Source organism: Prionailurus viverrinus, chromosome B4, assembly GCF_022837055.1.
Source record: "Prionailurus viverrinus isolate Anna chromosome B4, UM_Priviv_1.0, whole genome shotgun sequence".
Lineage (NCBI taxonomy): Eukaryota > Metazoa > Chordata > Mammalia > Carnivora > Felidae > Prionailurus > Prionailurus viverrinus.
The window spans coordinates 56623356-56644500 of record NC_062567.1 but is presented as its reverse complement, the minus strand read 5'-3'; the positions used below and the strand labels follow the sequence as shown (position 1 = coordinate 56644500).

At 42.1% G+C, this 21145-nt stretch overlaps 1 protein-coding gene across 4 annotated transcripts in view; it reads left to right on the top strand.

Annotated features, from left to right (window-relative positions):
- ITPR2 (inositol 1,4,5-trisphosphate receptor type 2) overlaps nt 1-19591 on the top strand; it is a 515671-nt gene extending 496080 nt beyond the window's left edge. For all 4 annotated transcript variants that reach the window (XM_047864958.1, XM_047864957.1, XM_047864956.1 and 1 more), the window contains 2 exons: nt 14727-14888; nt 15624-19591. In XM_047864958.1, the coding sequence (XP_047720914.1) occupies nt 14727-14888; nt 15624-15710 (249 nt within the window). In that variant the 3' untranslated portion in view covers nt 15711-19591. The remainder of the gene's footprint in view (nt 1-14726; nt 14889-15623) is intronic.
- Nucleotides 19592-21145: the final 1554 nt, after the last annotated feature.

Sequence of the window (21145 nt, the reverse complement as noted above, 5' to 3'; positions counted from 1 at the left end):
GGTAAGGCCTGGGAACTTGCATTTCTAACCATTGCCCAATTAGTGCTGATGCTGCTAGCCCAGAGGAGACAACACTTTTTAGACCACCAGCTCTTTTCCTCTGCTTGGGGAGCATTTGGAAGACAAAGGGAAAGACTTAAATATAGCCCCAAAGTTAAAAGAACAATTTGAGAAAATGTCTTAATGTGAGGGACTAGTAAAAGAACATCAGCTGGTGAGCAGGCCAGCTACAAACTTAGTATAATCCAATTACACTGGTTAAAGCTCTGTAGTTATGATAACCACAGGGTGCACTCTGCACTGAGCTGTGCTGGTTGGTTTTGAGATTTGGTGACCATTCATTAGCATGTTCTCAAGGAACAAAAAGAATATTCTTTGTTGTTGCTGTTGCTGTTGTTGTTGTTGCTGTTATTGTTATTACTATTATTGTCCCAAAGGAGGAATTTAAGTAGTATTTTAGAAGATTTACCCATTTCTTTGTGTGACACAAACATATGTGCTCCATACACACACATAGGAGAAAAAAGGCAATGCAGTTCACACAGTAGTCGGTGCAGTTATGACAGATTTTAATTTCATTTGTTGTTACATTTGACTCTGGTGTTAAAAGATTTGGGGAAATTGTTTTTCTCTAGATACAGTATTTTCCGTATAGATATTTTGCATTGACCATATAGACATTCTTCGAGACACTGTATAGAAATTACAGACACATATTCTCTGAACTCTACATATAAATCTATTATTATTAATTCTACTAGTTAGTCACATAAAACAGAGGTGAATATGATGATTGTATTTGAGAGAAATATCGGAGGAGTCCTATCAAAATATCAGATATCAGATAAGACTTGGAAAACGTTTCTGAGTGACCTTTTAGAAGGAAATTTATCAACTTGTAGATTAACTGAAACAGGCACTAAATCAAATTATCATTTTTATGATTAAAGCACAAAACAATTGTTATTTGAACCTCAGCATGGCTTGAAACCCCAAACTGTCTCTTAAGATTGCTTCTAGAAGATGAACACATAATGATATCCAGACAGACTCTAATCATAAAGTTTGGGCAGACCCCTCCCTAAGAGTCTAGCCCCCAAATGCTCAGATTTCTCTTTCTCTAGGTCACTCTGAGTCTGCTGCCAGCACAAGCTACTTAGCATTTTCCCAACCATATTGGATATATAAACTGCACTTTTTGTTTTTATTGTTGAGATTTTTTAGTTTTAAAAACAGGATGATCTTGATGTAAATATGCTTTTCATTATCATAATTGAGGAGAGTAATATCCAAAGTACTTATGTAAATACAGAATAACAAAGATTCAGAAAGAAGATTATTAAACCCTGAATCCAGTCAACAAAAGTAAATTCAAATCATGGCATATTTTAAGGTCAAGAGTCTTTTTTTAAGTTTTTTATTTTTAATTCTAGTATAGTTAACATACAGCGTTCCATTAGTCTCAGGTGTATGATATAGTGATTCAACAATTCTATGCATTAGTCACTGCTCATCATGATTAAGTGTACTCTTTAAGAAAAGGAGTGTCTTTGGTATATTAGGACACTTCCACTGTCATGCTGGTTCTGCCATGATCATCTGGTATGTCACTTTGGATCAGTGGTTTAAGTTAAACTATCCTTAAGGATTCCCTCATCTCTTTTAGTAAAGGACATAATCCAGTAGTGTGATTTTTAATGTGCAACAACCACTTCTGGTTGTAACGGGAAAACCCTGATGGTAGCATTTGCCCCTTTCCATGGTGTCAATACTCCCACTGTGGCTGATCTCAAGCTACCAACACGGTATCACTGAATATAGTTGTTGGAACACAATGGCATGACCCAGTTCTCTTCTCCGGGGGAAGAGCCCTGAGGTTCTGGCCCAGTAATTCATTTAAAGTCTGGACTATCCAGTCTGTTTGCTCACATTAATCATGCTAATGAGAGATTTCGAGCTCTGTGAATGCAATCTTATCCTGCAAGAGATGGTGCTGTCAAGTATACATTTTCAAACACCCATTTACTGACTTCGAAGCCCTCTTGGCTGACGTTATTCCGGTAGCCCCGTTCCTACCACTCTTGCCAAAGCCACCATTAATGCCCACCTGGAGACAGTGTCTCCCAATGAGAGTCTCTACCATGTCCATTCTCCATGTAGCAGCCAAAGTTTTATTGTATTTGTGTGTGTGTGTACACGAATGTATGTGTGTATGTATTTTTGCTGTAAACCAGGAATTGCCATTCATCTGTTGGGAGCCAAAATCCTCCTGTATCTCCCTCTGTATACAGGGCTGTCCATAACTCATGCCTGTTCACATCTGGCTTCTTACCTCCTACCACTCTCTGTGTCTCACGTGGTGCCTCACTCTTGTTACACAAATCTTTCTTTTCTTCAAACACACCAGCATTGTTTTCATCCCTGGGACCTTTGCATTATGATTTCCTCTGCTTGAAACTCTGTCCCCTCATTTCTGTGTAAAGCTATTTCCTTCTTGTCCATCAGACATCATCTCCCCACAGCAGCCTTCATGGTCTGCCCAGGTGACAGTAAGGGCCTCTTCCCCAAGATTGACGGGGATGTCCACTCTCATCACTGTTGTTCAACATAGTACTGGAAGTCTTAGCCTTAGCAATTAGACAACAAAAGGAAATAAAAGGCATACAAATTGGCAAAGAAGAAGTCAAGCTTTCACCAAGATAATCTTCAAGCCATCATTTTCTTCATAGTATTTATCCCTATCTGAATTTGTTTCATTTATCTTTATTTATTGTCATCTCCCCACCCTTCCATCAGTCATCTCCTATTAGAATATAAGCTCGAAAAGGTCAAGGACTCTTTCTGAGCTGTTTACTGTTTTAGCCAGTACCTGGAACAGTATTTACTACCTTGTAGGTGCTCATTAAATATATGTTGAAGAAAAAGAAAAAAAAGGATTTTTGATTTGGATTAGTAAAGAACAAAAAGAAAGAGAAATAGTTTGTACTAATAATATATCTTATTGAAAAAATCAGGTTACTTGCTTACCTATATTCATTAGTACCATATGCAACAACTCCTAATCAGCTATTCATTTTACAAACAATATGTGACACGTGCCCATGTCATACAGGTTCTGTCAAATGGAAGGTATAAGAATAAATCAGAAGTGGATAACCAAAAGTTCATAAGCTAAGCAGTTCATAAATTTGTCCTCTGTGTAATTGATGGCCCCATAAGCAATAATACCATAAACAGTATCCAAATTAGAAAGGAAGAAGTAAAACTATCACTATTTACAGATGATATGATGTTATATATAGAAAATTTTAAAGATGCCATCAAAAAACTGTTAGAACAAATAAAATTCAGAAAAGTTTCAGGATACAAAATCAGTACATAAAATTCTGTTGTGTTTCTGTACACTGATAATGAACTATCAGAGAGAAATTTTAAAAAATCCCATTTGCAATTGCATCAAAAAGAATAAATTTAACCAAGGAGATAATGAACACTACAAGACATTAATGAAAGAAATGGAAGCAATCACAAATAAATGGAAAGATACTCCGTGCTCACAGATTAGAAGAATGAATACTATTAAAACATCCAGGGGCGCCTGGGTGGCTTGGTCGGTTAAGCGTCCGACTTCGGCTCAGGTCATGATCTCACGGTCCGTGAGTTCGAGCCCCGTGTCGGGCTCTGTGCTGACAGCTCAGAGCCTGGAGCCTGTTTCAGATTCTGTGTCTCCCTCTCTCTCTGCTCTTCCCCTGTTCATGCTCTGTCTCTCTCTGTCTCAAAAATAAATAAAGGTTAAAAAAAATTTTTTTTTAAAAAAACATCCATATTGCCCAAAGCAATCTAGAGATTCAGTGCAATCCCTATTAACATTCCAATGGCAGTTTTCACAGATATAGAACAAATAGTCTTAAAATTTGAATGGAATTACACAAAAAAATTCCCAAATAGCCCAAGCAATCTTGAGAAAAAATAACAAAGCTGGAGGCATCACACTCCCTGATTTCAAACTATATTACAAAGCTATAGTAATTAAAACAGTATAGCACTGGCATAAAAACAAACACATGAATCAACGGAATGGAAGAAAGAGTCCAGAAATAAGCCCATGCATATATGGTCAATTAATTTGCAACACAGGAGCCAAGAATATATAATGGGTAAAGGACAGTCTCTTCAGTAAATGGTTTTGGAAAAAATTGGACAGCTACATGCAAGAGAATGAAACTGGATCACTACTTTACAACACACACACACACACACACACACACACACACACACGGGGGGGGGGGAGAGACCACACATACACATATGCAATGAAATTTTATTCAGCCATAAAAAAGAGTGAAACCATAGTGACAACATGGATGGACCTCAAGGGCATTATGCTAAATGAAGTCAGTCAGAGAGAGAAATACAGAATGATCCTTCTTTTGTGTGGAACCAAAAGGAAAAAAACACATGAGCTTATAGATACAGAAAAGAGGTTGGTGATTGCCAGGGGCAGGGAGAGGGGAGACGAGATAAATAAAAATATAAAATAACTGAAGCATCAGGCATGGTTGGATGCAGGATGTGAAAATAATTCATGAAAAATGAAGATCAGGGCGCCTGGGTGGCTAAGTCAGTTAAGCGTCTGACTTTGGCTCAGGTCATGATCTCACAGCTTGTGGGTTCGAGCCCCGCATCTGTGCTGTCAGCACAGAGCCTGGAGACTGCTTCAGATTCTGTCTCCCTCTCACTCTCTGCCCCTCCCCCAATCATACTCTGTGTCTCTTTCTTTATCAAAAATAAATAAAGATTAAAAAAGAAAGAAAAGAAAAATGAAGATCAGATACCAGCTAGGTAATGAAAATTGCTAGCTGTCTTCTCCTTGGTAGAGATTTCAGCCTAAAATCATATGCCAAATGCAGCTTATCCCTGACTCCTCCACTGATGAGAACTATAGAGGTGCCACAGAGGTTTAACCTCTGGCGTGAGCAAGGTGGCTCCCACCAGGCTTTCATGGCTTGTTCATTTACTAACCATTGACCACTTTACTAGACAATTACCAAATATTCCCATTAGCATACCCAGTGCTTGAGCTAGAGGAATGAGTAAGGCAGACAAAATTCCTGCCTTCATGGGGTTCATATTTTAGCAGAGCCAATAGACATGGCATGCAATAAATCAGTATATTATATGGTGTGTTAGAAGGTGACTCCTGCTATGGAGAACAAATAAACATGGGTGAAGGGGATGAGAAAGCCACGCGTCAGAGGATTGTCCATGACAAAGTCAAAGAAACACAACTTTGAGGAAGGTGAAGACAGATAATGTGAGGAATTTCAGAGGGACTGAGACCTGACATTTGTTTTGTGTCCCCTTGCTAATTGAAAGAGGTTCATCCAGGACTAAGTGAGGGCCTAGGGGGTGGCCCAGAAAAAAATTGGAGAGAGAGTAACCTGGAAGTGGTATAGATAAAACAAGATTAGTTGTAAATTAACAATCATTGAAACTAGATGATGGGTATAGTCTAGTCACCAAACTTAATATTTGGAATTTTCCATGATAAAGAAAGGCATAAGAATATTTATTATGAATCTTTTCCAGGATCATTAAATAATATAAGGGCTCTATAGCTCACTGTACTGTGATGTGTCGTAATACATTTGATCATTGACCACTTTGTTGACACTTAAACTATTCCCCATTTGTTGCTATTACCACTAACACTGATCAAACTCTTCTACGTGATTCTTTGGGTCCATCCATGATTATTATTAATTCCATAAAAATTAATATCATAATTATTATCTAATTATATGCTACTGAATATAATTATTATGTCATAATTAATTTGCTGTATGACTTGGAGAAGGCCCTCAGCCTTTATTCTGGACAAAATTGGCCAGTGTTAAGTAGCACTTGGCCCTGTTAATTTCTTGAAGCTTGTATCAGCCAGGGTTCCTCACTGCAAACAATAGCAACTGACTCAGGAAACCTCAGGGAGAAAAGGAATCTGTGAGGGAGGCCGGGAAGGAGGGAAGGATAGGGAACAGGAATGGGAAGCAAGGTACGTTCTCAGGGGCCGAGGTCTCTGCTCACAGTCCAGCCTGTTGTCCGTGATGAGACCAGCCACTAGCCACCACGGGCACAAAGCTAAACTGATGGGATCTCATCACACCTGTATCCTCACCTGTTTTTCAGGTCACCACCCAGAGCCCTGCTCTTCAAACACTGGTGCATTTTCAGGTTACCTGGTTAGGCGGACTTTGAAGATCACAGTTCTCTCAACCTCCTAAATAGCCAAGGCCCACCATCTGGCATGCAGACCCCCCCTAGGGAATGACTTTCTGGTCAGCCTGGTGCATTGCAGTGCCTCCTGCCCATTGCAGGAGAACAGTCCCGGTTACCGGCTACCTTTACCACTACCTACTGCCTCCACCAGTCTGGAAATGTCTGATGACAGAAATCTTGACCCATGAGTCTTTGAAACTCCAGAGCCTAACACTCTTCCTAACATGCTTCTGTAAAAGTTTGTGGAACTGTTTTGACCCTCTTTTCCATCAAGGAGGTCCATGCTCCCCTGCTTCACCCTGGCTCCCTGAGGTGAGGAAGCCACAGAGAGAGGGGACTTCATGCTTCCACCCCTGCAGAGGCTGGAGCCTGTGAGGCCGTGATGCAGTGCTGAGCATCCCTGCTACCCCCGCTCCCTCCACCCCCCCCCCCCCCCCCCCGCTCACCCTGCACTGGCCACAGGTCATGCCCACTCCCACCTCAGCTATGCTGCATAGGAAACGGGGCGGGGGGGGGGGGGCTGTAGAATTGGACCAGCTTCCAGTCCCTCCCAGCTGTCACTTTTTGATTCCAAACCTGCAGCCCTGCTGGGACAAACAACCCTGTTAAGTCATTTTCACAAGCACACACCTCTCCTTCACTGGACCTTTTTCTCTCCCTGCCTTCCGGAGCAGTGACTACTTCCTGGCAGGCTCCCAGGCCAGCAGCCCCCTTCCCATCTACATCCTGGAGATGATGCCATGGAAGGGGGTCAGGCAGGAGCAGAGCAGCGAAAGCAGTGGTTGTTGCTCACTGAGCATCTGTTAGGTGCCTTACACAGGCACAAGATAAGGGCCCCACACCTGTACACGTATGGCCCCAGCGGTCCAAGGATACTTCATGTTTGTATAGGGCTTTGTAATGTTCCAACCACTGTCACGTACATAATGCAAGCCTGATATCTGAGCATTTAGATTTTAAACATATTTGAACATCTGACAATGACACTCTAAAGAGATTTTGTTGTTTTGCCAAATCATTCGATACAGATTTGCTTTGGGTAACTAACACATTTAAAACTTTTCAAACCGCACAAATTTGGTACTCTACGTTACATTTGTCAGAACCCGTCAGTTGCAGAGGAAGAATTTAGGGAGATACAGATACAGAATAAACAGAGAGCCACAGAAGGAAGATACAGTTAATAAGGACAGGCAAACGAATCTTCCAGTCCCGTAACATGTTATTTTTCTAAATTTGTCCAATCCAGGAATAGTATTGTAACTTCAAAGGATACAGCTACATCTTTTCTGTCACCTTCAGTTCCTAAAGCTTGTCAGACAAGTGTATATTTTCCAGCTCACGCTTCCTTCTTCTGAACCCCCATGAGAACCAGCCTTTTTGTTGCCTACATTGAGCAATGTTTGTCATATCCAGGTGGGATATTCAAGACTGGGAATGAGACTAGAAACCCAGATGCCAGTGTCCTGGGTGTCCCTTAAGTTTTTGAGGTAATGCCTACCCTGCCATCGAGGTCACCATGTTGCTGAGAGGGTGAGAAGCGCCCCACGCTGCTACGTCATTAAGCTGAGACTGGCATGGAGTACTTGAAGCACTCCCCCGTAACCAAAATGATTACTTCCACTTCAGAAAGAATCCTTGTTCCAGGTTGTTTTTGTAGGTCTGAAGTTCCAGGAAAGCAGCAATGGTGCCTTTCCCTCGGGGACCTTCCGACTTACTTCCAGTAAGTCAGTAGTATTTGCATTGCTAGTGTTCCTTTGGAGAGCCATTTCTGCTGACATCTTCAAACCAGAAGGCAAAGAGAGGAATGCAGGGGGTCATACTGAGGCTTTGGGGAAATGGTTACACTTGTCAGCTTAGGAGCCATCGTAAATGATTGCAGATCGGAAAATGCAGTATAAACATGAGGCTTAGAAGAGAGAGAGAGATGGGAAGAAGCAAGACCTTAGCAAACATGGTCTTGGGACAGCACATTCAGCAGAGAAAGTGGAAACAGGGCTGTATGAGATGATTTATTGGTACCCCGTCATAATACAATACAGTACATGGTATGTTCAGTGTGTTACCCCTCGTTAGCAGTATTTTAGAGCACTCAGCAAATCGCTGTGAATGTCAAGCGTTGATGCATTGTCATCAAGTATCTGCATATGGATCTGATGCCCTCCCTAAAGAATTTGTGTTTCTCACATTCAATAAGTAAGCCTTTAGCAGGCTTCAGAGGCAACCAAGGGGTGCAAGTTATTATATTCTCACTGTAGTCCGTTTTCCTTGGCAATGTCAGAAGCTAAGCACTGACCACTCTGTTAGATGTAGAGAAATAGTCCTGTGTATTGAAAGGAACATGAGATTTCCAGTAGCACAGGGTGGAGGCCAAAGCCTGGCCCAGCCACTTTCCGTCTGTGTGACCTCGAGCAAGTAACTGATCCTTTTCCTGCCTCAGTGTTGTTGTCTGTAAAACGGGCATGGTAACAATCTCTAACTTATGGAATTGTTGTGGTTATTGGCCATAGCATGGCTAAAGTGCCTGACACTTGCTAGGCAGCCAACAAGTGGGATCTATAACTATGTTGTGGATAGAATATACCCTTGCTTTCTATTCAGTTTACCAGCTAGCAACTTTTAATGTGTACCTAGTAGAGCTAAAAACACATAAGGCAACTTCACCAAAACTTGGCTCACTGAAATCAGTCACATTACTTCTTCTTCTTCTTCTTCTTCTTCTTCTTTAGTTTATTTATTTTTTGACAGAGAGAGAGAGAGGCAGAGAGAATCCCAAGCAGGCTCCACACCATCAGTGCAGAGCCCGTGAGATCAGCTCACGAACCGTGAGATCATGACCTAAGTCGAAATCAAGAGTAGGACAGTTAACTGACTGAGCCACCCAGGGGCCGCTCACATTACTTCTTAATCTCACTAGGATGTGGAGAGAAATCATCACAATCTTACATGTCCTTGAGTCTGTGGCCGATTAAGCGTCAACGGGGATAGATTATATAAAATCTATCCCAGTACGTAATGTGGAGAAGCTTGTCCAGAAGGGGCAATCAAGTGCAGGGACATCTGCCACTGTATATAAGTCCTCAAGGAAACCTAAACTTTCTAGGTTTCAGCCTGGGAAACTATAATATGCTGAGCTTGGGTTATGTGGTTTCAAGGTTGCGTCTAGCTGAAATGTTTCTGTTTGCTCACTTGGCGAGCTCAGGGCTTGTCTCAGCACTTTGAGTTGTAAAGCTTTCCTTGAATTCCTAGCTCACAGAGTGCTGAGCCGGAGGGGACATAGAGATGACCTGGGGTATCATTCTAGTCTTACAGATGAGGAAACTGGGACTCAGAGAGTAAGGCCCCCCTCCCTTTGTATCACAGAGCTGGCTTGGGGCTGAGCTAAAACCAAAACCAGGTGTTCTGAGTCTTAGGTCAGTGCTCTTTCCATTATACCACATTGCCTCTTTCACACAAATGGGGCTATCACTCTGAAGAACTAAATGTAAGAATAGCACAGCAAGCCTTGAGGGACACTGACACCCTAATCATGTTATTGAATAACTACACAATTAAATAAGTCCAATGGCTCTGACTGTTGGAAGTACTATTTTGAAAGATTCTTACATTTCTAGTCACCTAGAAAGATTCATTATTTTTAGAATGTAGGGATAGCTAGAGGGTGGGGGCTGGCATGCTCCTCGAGTCCTTTCTCAGAGACGTGACTAGTTCATTTCTGAGCTTTGCATTTTAGAACCCTCAAGAAGCTCTGAGTTTCCACTCGCCCAGTTACCAAGTTCATACATTGTAACCACAGAATCTAAAAGTTGATCTGCGACTTCTCTGACTTTATGCTACCCTGTGGTCAAATATTTTCATTCCTGGTGAAAGAAGGAAATGATTTCATATTGACTAACAAAAGTCAACATGGGAATGTACTAATCATGTGCATGATCACAAGATGTACATAGCACATATGAGTAACTGAGAAGTAACGAATCAAGTCAAGCTGCTTTGTTAGATGGCGGACACATTACAAGTTAGCGCAGTAAGGAAGTGGTGTCCTGTTCCGTGTGTCTGTCCTGCGGCTCTGGCTCAGGTGAAAATCCAGAGTCTCACCCTCCTTGGTCCGAGCCTTCCATGGAAGCTGCTCTATCTGCCATTAGAGCAGAGAGAGGGACCTTAGGGTCCACTTTTGACGAAAAAGCTTATGCAGGATTTACTCTGAGAACACTATTGTACTTGAGTTATTTTGGTGAATAAAAAATGTACTTCCCTCATTAATTTGAAGAAACATCAGTTGTGAAAACTATTTTTAAAAGACTGGCTTTAGTTGTAAAAAGAGGACAGAAAACAATTTAACTTGGTTATTTTTTCAGTTTTAGTGAGAGATGTAAACCACTTAAGTCGGGCTCCTTAAAAATTAAGAAAAAGGTCCACAAAGCATTCAATATTGAAAAAAGTCTTAATCACACATGATTTTTTAGTTTCAGTTTATGGTCAGTTGATGTAGACAGGAAGGCTAGAATGAAACAACAATCACAGAAGTGGGAGAGAATAGATGGAGACACAAGCACCCAGACAAAAATGGAGAAAGATACAAGCAGCAAGAGAAAGAAAGGAGGAGGACCAGAAGGGGATTCGAAACGAACAGCTTCCTGGGACTCCGAGAAAGGAGCACAGGGCCTGTAAGCACGAGCTGTCTGTGGCTTTCATCAGCATTTGGCTGAAGCCTTACTCTCCACCTGGAGTACCAGCTCCACAAACACGGGGACCATGAGGCTCTCGCTTACCATGGTTTCGCCAGTGCCCAACACAGACATGGTCAACATAGGAAGAATTAATGAATGAATGGATGGACAAAACAACAGGTGAAGAAAGAGAGTGTAGGGAGAGGGAGTCCCGGCCCCGGGACACCTGTGAGAGGATTTGTTCGAAGGTGGCTTCACAGAGTCTCACCTATGTTCTCTAAAGATGTTCTGCAGTCTGCTAAGCCTCGGAGCAATGGTGTGCTTCTGTTTCGGAAACTTTCTGGAAGTTGATGCTTCCACCATCCCGACCCTGGGTATCGCCATTTCAGCTGGGACCTTCTCGCTCCAGGCCCAGCCGTCTGAGGCTCTCCAGCCCTCTGGCCCATCAGCTGCCCCTTCCCCTGCCCTGAAACCCTGTCATGGTACAGACCACCTCTCGCATCCCAGAATGCCACCTTCTTGGCTCTCCCAAGACCGCCCCTTGTCTTTTAGCCCACTTGGTGGCAGCTGCCTCTTTCCCCAACCCCTCCGTACTGAAGGCCCTGCAAGAGGGTCAGCAGACTGGGTTTCCCTTCACTGAGAAGCCATCACATCTTCACCTTCACATGAAAATGTCCTTTTTCAAGCCTTTCCCGTCACTGCCTTCTAGTAGCTCCTGGTCACATCTGGGACCAGATTTTGGCCCTTGGCCACCCACAGCCACTTCATCCACCCAACTAGTGACCTCCTTCAGGATGACCTCGGGGACTTTGCACACAATTCATCCTAAAGATCAGCCCCTGCAAATCCAGCAATTTCAAAAAAATGTAGTAAAATACACATAATATAAAATTTACCAGTTTAACCCTTTTAAGCATACAGTTTCACAGCATTAAGTACATTCCCATTGTTATGCAACTGTCACTATGTCCCTCTGCAGAGAATTTGCATCTTCCCCAACTAAAACTCTATATCCATTAAATACTAACTCCCCCCAGTTTGCTGATACTCTAGCAGGTTTAAAGCACTCTCATCCTAAAATCTTCATTTCCTGAAGTCGTTCTACATTCAGAATCTTTTTTTTAATTTTTTTTTCATGTTTATTTATTTTTGAGACAGAGAGAGACAGAGCATGAACGGGGGAGGGTCAGAGAGAGAAGGAGACACGGAATCCAAAGCAGGCTCCAGGCTCTGAGCTGTCAGCGCAGAGCCCAATGCGGGGCTCGAACTCACGGACCATGAGATCATGACCTGAGCCGAAGTCAGACGCTTAACCGACTGAGCCACCCAGGCGGCCCTACATTCAGAATCTTAAATGTTATCGTTCCACCTTCTGTCTTGCCAAGAGAGCTGCCTCGTGGCAGACAGGTCTGGGTTGGGGTCCCAGCTAAGCCATTTGCTAACCTCAGTTTCCTCATCTATAAAGCTCCAACAGTAGATGATACTGCAGAGAATATAGATATTAAATAATAAGAGAACTGAAGTTAAGGGGATTGTTGAAAGGACTGAGTGCTTATAGAGCAGTTGGGCCCAGGTCCGTTCTTCTCCATCCTGCCTACCAGGCCACACACTGATGTCCCTCACTCTAGCCAGCCTCTCGCTGACATTTATAGCTTCCCTATACCTTTGTCTTTCTGATACTGGACACACCATCCTGTATCAGTCTGGCTCTCTGCCTCAGATGCACATCCACCCGGGCTGTTGGTAAACAATGGTTTTTGTGGGGGTCACAGTCTGCTAGGCCATCCATCCTGCCCTACAAGCACGGAATGGGCCTGCATTTGGCTCTTCTTCCTGTTTCCCACAATAGCTACTCCAAACCTTTCCCCTTCGGGCCATCTTCCTACCCCGCCACTACTCCAGGTGTTATTGTTCATCTTATTTGTCTCCAGTGACCAGGGTTCTTAAACTATGGTCCACACAGGAATCCTGTACATCCCCAAAGAGGTTCTGATTTGGAAAGAGGTAGTGGGATTGAAATCTGCAATGTTAACAAGCAACCCCAGAGGATTTTGATGTGCATAATGCACAGTCTCCTTTTCACGGAAGCCTGTCCTAAACCAGAAGCCCCTTGGAGCAGACATATTGTCTTATCTGATTTTCACCTCTAAATCCTGGGCGATAGATAGATGTTCGAAGGATCGCTTGAATGAATGTGGCTGTCACTGTGCGCTCCAGTATGTTACCATTCTCCTTTGAAATGCTAATTAGCTACAGCTGTGTAAATTCAGTTTAAAACTTTTTGATATGTTTATCTTTAATTTTTTATCTGTCCTTTCATTATATTGGGGGTAGGGAACTATAAAGAACTTGCTGTTTTCCCAATAGTGACAATAGCTACAAAGTGGTAGACGAGACGGAAACAGAAGGGCAGAGATAAGTTGAACCTTTCCTCAGGCGGGGAAAGTACTTTTTTGACCCTCATTCTAGTGATTGGCCAGGCAGAAGTCCTGGCAGCCACTGAGGTGGGCTTTTCTAAAGTGGAAGTGATCTTAAGCAGGAAGATCACTGCCAGGGATGTTGGGAGAAGGTTACCTGGAGAAACAGGTAGGTGAATCGCAATGCAGGTTGGCATACCCAGTTGGTGGTAGAAAGAAAGGCTCACCTGGCTTCAGATCCTAGCTCGGCCATTGCCTAGCTCGTCCGATGGGTGTTAAATTGTTGGGGCGGCTCATCTGTAAAGTGGGGACAAATATGATTTACCTTGCAAGCTCTTTTGAGCATTGAAAAGTGTAATCTAAGTAATGTGCAGTGATTCTATGACGTTAAGCAAGCGAGTTGTCAAGAGAGCTGGGCATCTGGTTAACTACTCGTTTCTGCAGCAGTAGAGGGCTGCACACATACTCACACCCCTACACCCAGTCTGCCTAGAAAAACAGAAGTGGTACCAGCTATTGCCCTCTGGGGAAGTGTAACTCTGAAACCTCATCCTCACTGTAATAAAATGTTTCCAGAGGGAGCAGACAGAACAACCCAGGGCCATGCCCTTCCACTTCCCTCTTGCCTGAGTGGAGCTCAGAGCCCGTCTTGGGGAAGTGGGGGGTAAACCAGTTCAGCATGGGTGGCTGGAACCGAAACATTTCTTTTACCACCCTCCTATCCTGTCACCCCTCTCTCTCCTGTGCCGGGGGAGGAGAAACAGCTTATGCCTACAGTACCCACACGTACTTGGATCTGTTGTCCTCAGTCTCGTGACCCTACCTCATCATTCGTCAGGATTCACTGAATGCCCTCTGGGATTGGGGTGCTGTTCTAAATGCTTTATCTGGGACCTTTGTGGGAGCCTGTAGGAAGTTGGAGCCAATATTTAAAATCTTCCCCCAGCTCATGAAAACCAATGTTTAACCCTCACTTCATTCCCACCAGCAGGCCTGGCCAGAAAGAGTAACTTTTGCTTTGAATACTAAGAAACTTTGATCTAAATGTTAATACTGGGGCGCCTGGGTGGCTCAGTTGGTTAAGCATCTGACTCTTGGTTTCACCTACTGTCATGATCTCATGGTTTCAGGAGTTTGAGCCCCACGCCCGGCTCCACACTGACAGTGCAGAGCCTGCTCGGGATTCTCTGCCTCCCTCTCTCTCTGCCCCTCCCCTACTGGTGCTGTCTCCATGTCTCTCAAAATAAATAAATAAACTTAAAAAAATAAATGTTAACACTAATGAACACCCATAAACCTTCTTTACAGAACTGTAGGCTCCCTTCCATCACTCCTTTGTTCTTGAACACGTATTTGCTTTTAGGAGAAGAATTTAGACTGGTTTCCTCGGATGCGAGCCATGTCCCTCGTCAGCAATGAAGGTGACAGCGAGCAAAATGAGATTCGGAACCTGCAGGAGAAGTTGGAATCCACCATGAGTCTGGTCAAACAGCTGTCTGGTCAGCTAGCAGAGCTCAAGGAGCAGGTCAGTGTGCTCAGGGAGCCGGGGCTAGAGCTGGGTGGGCTCGAATCATTCACCACCATTGAGTGAAGGGCAGTGAGGGGAGTGCGAGGAGACCTGGACACTCCTGGGGGCCAGATTGTTATTCACAGGGAACTGTAAATTCCAACGAGGAACGCTCACACTGTGCTGTATGAACCACATCCCCGCAAGTAGAGGCTTCCGTTTGTCCCATTACCACCTGTGTGCCCCTTCTGCACCCACGGAAGTGGGGGAGAGGAGTAAACGCCAAAATACAAGGGCCTCTTTGCACTTTTTGATAGAAACTGGTATTTTGTGCCATCCTAGCCATTACTAAATACATCAGAACGGCAGATCATCTTCAGAATCTGTCATTTCAATGCTATAATCAACCCTTTCATCGTGTAAAATTATTAGTGGTAGTAAAAATACTATCAAAAGTAACTGTGGTAGCTATTAAAAAGACTAGGCTGATGGTGACGATTGTCTGACAAGCAAAGAGCCGCTCTAAAAGAACCATGGTTCCTGTTTTTAACCACAGAGAGGGGTTTGCTTATTTTCTGCTTGTGGAAATTCACTTAAAAAAAAACATTTTCCCTTTTTTAAAGGTAAATAGATTCTATATGATGCCAGATGCAGACTGTAGGTGCTTGGGAAATTTACCCCCAAGTTGTGCAGCCCACCAGCACTGGGGAAAAGCGAGAAAATGAGCTGAACACACTCTCTCTTTTCCCCCAGATGACAGAACAAAGGAAGAATAAGCAGAGACTGGGCTTTCTCGGATCAAACACACCCCATGTGAATCATCACATGCCACCACACTGATACCATGGGGGGGAAGCCGTGACTAGCCTTTCATCAGTGTCCTGCCTGATCACTGAATAAAGAACTGAGATGGAGGGGAGTGAACAGTGCCTATTGTTGAAAGTTAAAAACAACCAAGTGCCAAGATGTGGAGTGGTTTAGCTCTGAGAACAATTTATAACTGTTTTCATGGTTGAGGAGACCAAACTTAAAAGCTAGAAAGCACACATCACGCATTCTTAATGTAACTCCAAGTAGCTTGCTCACATGGAAGCAGAGGGGACGGGAGGCAGGGTGGAAAGGGGGGGGGGGTGGCGCAGAGAGAAGAACTACCTTTTGCTAAATCAACAAGGGAAGCTGTTTTGTCTTAAATACTGACTGCAACCTTCATCGTGGTTGGTTGGGACTTCTTTCTTTTAATCATGGCATAGAAGCTAGTGATACAGGCATTCAGACTCTGGGGGCTGCATTTTACTAAGGAAAATAATGGAAAAGATTAAAAATGAGGGTTGCAAAGAAAAATGTTAATGCTTCCAAACCGTAGCTGTCACGGGGTTATTCTCTTATCTATCACATGCGACACAATGTATTTACAGCTCCACGAACATCGTCCTTTGGAGCTTCCGCCCCTCATGCTGACAGCACAACTGAGATGTGGTTGCTTTCTCCGAGATTCGGAGGGGCTCTGTCGATGTGGAGCACAAAAGGGGATTTTCATATAACCTGCTCAAAATGTGTTTTACGTCATGTATAGTGTAAGCTTTTTAAAGACTGGGGGAAGTAAAAGCTGACAGGAAGCCCCAGGGAGGAATTTTTGTGAACCTATGTATGCTATTAAAATATATTGAGAATAATAAATGCAAGTGCTTAAAGGTGACAGGGAATATTGAGAAACTTATGATGGTCACATTTCCTTTTATAAATAAGGAGTAAAAGCTTTTGATTCATGTTTGCTGTGCTTAAGGAACTGAGTGGTTTTATTTATCCTATTTCTGCAGTTAGGAAAAAAAAAACTAAGAAATTTATTGAATGCCCAAGAAAATGCAGCATTTCAATTGCACGTTTTAAACTGTATCAGTAAGAGCTTTTCAACATGTAGAAAGATAATAATCTCTTCCCCAAATTGTTTCTATGTTAAATTATGCAACCAGGATTTGTGGAGAGAGAAAATAACCTGCCATGCTCGTAATATTTTTTGAGACTATATATTTAGAATGTTAAAGCAAACTGACCGTAATGAAAGCGCAGGACACCAGACTCTGGGAGATGCTTTGCAGGTTGATCTCTGGTCCCTGCCTCCATAGGAAGAAACAATTCTCTCCAGAGTCTTTAAACTCTCAAGTTTTTACCGCCAAGGTTTAAGGTCTGGATGGGGTTTGCTATGACCATTTTGAAGCCTTTGAATGGTTGTCATTTAAACTATTGGCTCTTAAAATTCTCAAATCATGGTCTGGGTAGATCATAAAGGATTCCTGAACCAATCCTTCTTCCACAATGTTAAAATGTAGATTTGGAGAGAAGCTGTTAAAACCCAGAGCAGCAATTTTTTAGCTGAATCTACTGGTACCTCCCATCCCTCACCCCAGTACTTCCTCATGTTAAGAATTCTTTACTGTGACACCATAGTATTTTCCCTTACCAGTCACTGAAGGACCATGATCCAAAAATACCAAGAAATTGGGATATCTATCTGCATGCAGCACAGAACTTTGAGCCTAGTAGGCATTCAACAGGTGTATGAGAAATTCCACTGACGCTCAATTACCCTTAATTCTTTATTAAAACTTTAAACTATATCACATACTTGATTTTTTTAAATGGCGTCACCAAAGCCAAAGTAGACCAAAGCAGCCATTGTTTTAATCCAAGACCATCATTGTTATAACAGTATTAAATGAAAGTACACTTTAAAATATTTTAATGAGACAGTGTGCAGGTGGGGAGAAGTGGAGAAAATTGGTAAGGATTGACCATACTCTGGTGTGGAAACCCATCTCTTTTTGAACACGAAATAAAATATTTTTGATGTCCGAACATCAGGAGAATAGATTAATTTGTACAGATGAGAGCAACCTGTTTTTCATGGGATGAACTATCTCTTCTTTTCTGGGACTGTGATAGGTCTTTTTTATAGTGAATAAATCATTGGGTAGATAACTGCCATCAACAAATGGCCTAAGGTCTCCAAACAGTGTTAGTGGCAGCTCACCATTTCACAGATCTTTTCCCATGGGGAGTATCCAAAAGAGAATGCAACTAACAAGACTCTTGTTCAAAATTGAAATATTTCTCAGTTGTGTTTTCTCTCCTGCCTAAAATCTTGGAGATTGTAGAGCAAAAGAAATAAAAACAAGCAAACAAAGAAGGCACTTTCCAGGCTCTTAAAGTCATGATGTTGCAAGAAGATAATGGGAAACTTGACATGGTAGAAGTTTATATTTGTTATGTATATGTTTGTTAATGCAACTGGAATATTTGACCTAGGCAAGTATCAGTTAACATTTTAATATTTATATAGTGACATTAAAATGAACACAATAATCATTGATTTTGATGTTAAGGGAAATGTTTTACTCTTTAGTTATTAAAATGCATATTAGTTTAACAAGATCAATTTCTTCTGAATATAATTTTTAATTTCAAAAGGATTTTATTCCCTTGCATGCTACATTGTGAGGCCCAAGAGTTTAATGAAAGTATGTTTCCTAAGTTATAATATCATTTTAGGTAAGAAAATGTTTGTATCATATAAGACTATAATATTAATAAATAAATTATATACATGTAAAAATTATTTTTTCTACCCCTTGAGAAAGTTCATTTAGAAAGGGCTTATTTTCTTGCTTATTGAAATTCCTCTGTTGATGACAAAGATACAGTTTCTAGTAGTTTATTGATTATATCAGGAAGATATTTTGTTCAAGTCAGAACTAATCATGTGTGTATTTCCATATTCTCAGCTCACAATGCATTGTTTTGATGTCTTTTTTTTATAGTTGTTTTATTATCCTATAGTTTTATAGTTATTACATACTAGGGTTGAGCTGAGTGGAGAGGTTTGTGGTCTTAAGATTTGGTCAGGGAAGGTGGAGATGGATCTTCACTATAATCAGGGAAAAGGAGTAAATGATAGATAATAGGAAGAAAAGGGGTGGCCCTGGAGACTGGGGGGCGGGGGAGGGGAAAGTAAGTAAATATTGTACAGGCATAATGATATAACAGATTACAGGCTCAAGAGATCACACTTAAACATGCATGGAACAATGCTTGGTGGAAAAGCAGCTGTTAAGAGGCATAGTCCCTCAGCTGTTCTTAAACTGTTACGGAATAGTGAATCGACATATTCTGACCCACAGACTAGCTCCGATACATACGACACATGATACGCTTCGAAACAGAGTGGAGCGAACACACGTGCCTATAGGAGCCAGGCAAGTCACTAAAACGCGTGACATTATGGGGTGTACAACATTTGTAGCGAGTGGGGAGGCTACGGTGAACTCTCTCTTTGCAAAATTTGACAACCATTTCCAGTACTTAGAAAATGCCTGAGGCCATTTGAAGCCCTCTGGTCACTCATTGGCTATCTCTAAAATAATTGTTGGTAAAACCATAGCATTTAGTAGAAGAAAACACAATGCCAAAACCAAGCAGAGGAGCTAATGTGCGTGGGAAACTGGAGACACCGGAAAACAAAACCAACTGTCATCTCTGAACTGGAGTGTTTTCATGGACTTGAATAGTTTATAAAATTATCGTACCAGTACTTCTCATATCATCACCAATAGACTTTTTTCCTGCTGTAGAGTATTACTATTTCTGCCTCAAATAGTATGATTCTAATAGAATATGTCAAGACCAGATAATTTATAAATTATTATTAATAAATGGGATTTATACAACTTTTTTGTGTGTGACACTTTAAGTGCTTTTTTTTTCATTTCTTACCGTTTTCCTAAATAATGTATCAGTATGAAAGTCATTATTGCTGCTTTACATAGCAAGACATGAAGGGCAAAAAATTGGGTGAGTTGAACCACACTGCACTAATCCAAATGGAACATTTTGCCCAACATTTGTTGGGAGTTGGCTAAATCCCCAACTGGCCAACACCTACTGGCATACGTATACTGAGTCTGGTGCCTCTGAGATGGGCTAAGTGGACACAGGCTGTTCAGTCATCGAGCATTTCCTGGTGCTTCGCAATGATAGTTCCCCTCAGAAGAGAACGAAGCATGCAACAGCTGAAATCAAAATGAGTTGCATGAATCACATGCAAACCGTGAATGGAATTCTTTGCTCATGTGGGCATTTTCCAGTATGCCACAGTTCCTTGAAGCAGTGTGGCAAGAATTGTTTTGTTTTGCTTGGAATCAGAGGAAAGGTTGGGGGAAGGGACTTGGACAATGAGTTCCTCTTCCAGTAAGAATAATTGGCACGAAGGGCAGGAGTTTGCCTGTGGAGGGAGCGTGATGGACGTCTACAAGTCACCCTGCCTTTGGTCAGCCACGGTGCTTTGAGGAAGTCCTGGGAAAGCCTCATCTACTTGACACAACTGTAGGCCAGAAGTCTGTGTACCTTAGCCTCCCTTCTGTCTTTTCTCAATAGCAGAGCTGCTGGGACATTATATGGAATCGGCCACATGACAAAGAAACACAGAAACCCAACTTTATGCAGGTAGAAAATCTATAGGAACAGAGATTAGTCGTTGAGCACAGTTGGACTCAATTCAACAGAAATTTCTCCTTTTTCTTTTTTTTCTTACACTTCAATGTGGATTTCCCCTAGAATAGCCTGTTCCCCTTTAATGCTGGTCCTGGGGATAAAGTCACCTCCTGAGAGAATTATCTCCTCACAGCTGTGGAAACGTGGATACAGGTGTGGATTTCTTTTGCAATCCACTGCAACACATCCCTCCAAAGTCCCACCCCTACCGCCACCCCATCACATCTATTTGCTTAGGAAAAAGTGCCTGAGCTGCTCCCTGTTCTAATAACCGCTTTTAGTTTGAGTTTATAATTGTCTTCACTTTGGACAATTGTATCTGCCTTTCTATATGCCATAACCTGGTACTTCTTTTTCAACGTGGATAAAATGTTTCTTCATGATCCTGCTCTTCTTGGCAGTATATTGAAATAAAAATTCTGTAAATATAATAGCTTAGAGTTAGACCCTACTTTGTAAAAAAAAATTAATATACTTCATATCAATTACAGTTTTTATCAGAGAAGCAAAACCATCATGACTGAGATTTATTTTAGGGATTTGACCTCATGCAGTTGTAGTGAAGAACTCTACAGAAGGCTGGTTCTTTTGCATCCGGTCGTGAGTCTGAAGTCACTAAGTCAGTAGGGCTGGCAGTCAAAAAGAAAAGCTGGGTATGAAGCAGAAAAAGAACAAGGACAAACTGGAAGCCACGGGAACAAACTAAAATTTGCATCTAGCTCTTGCCACCA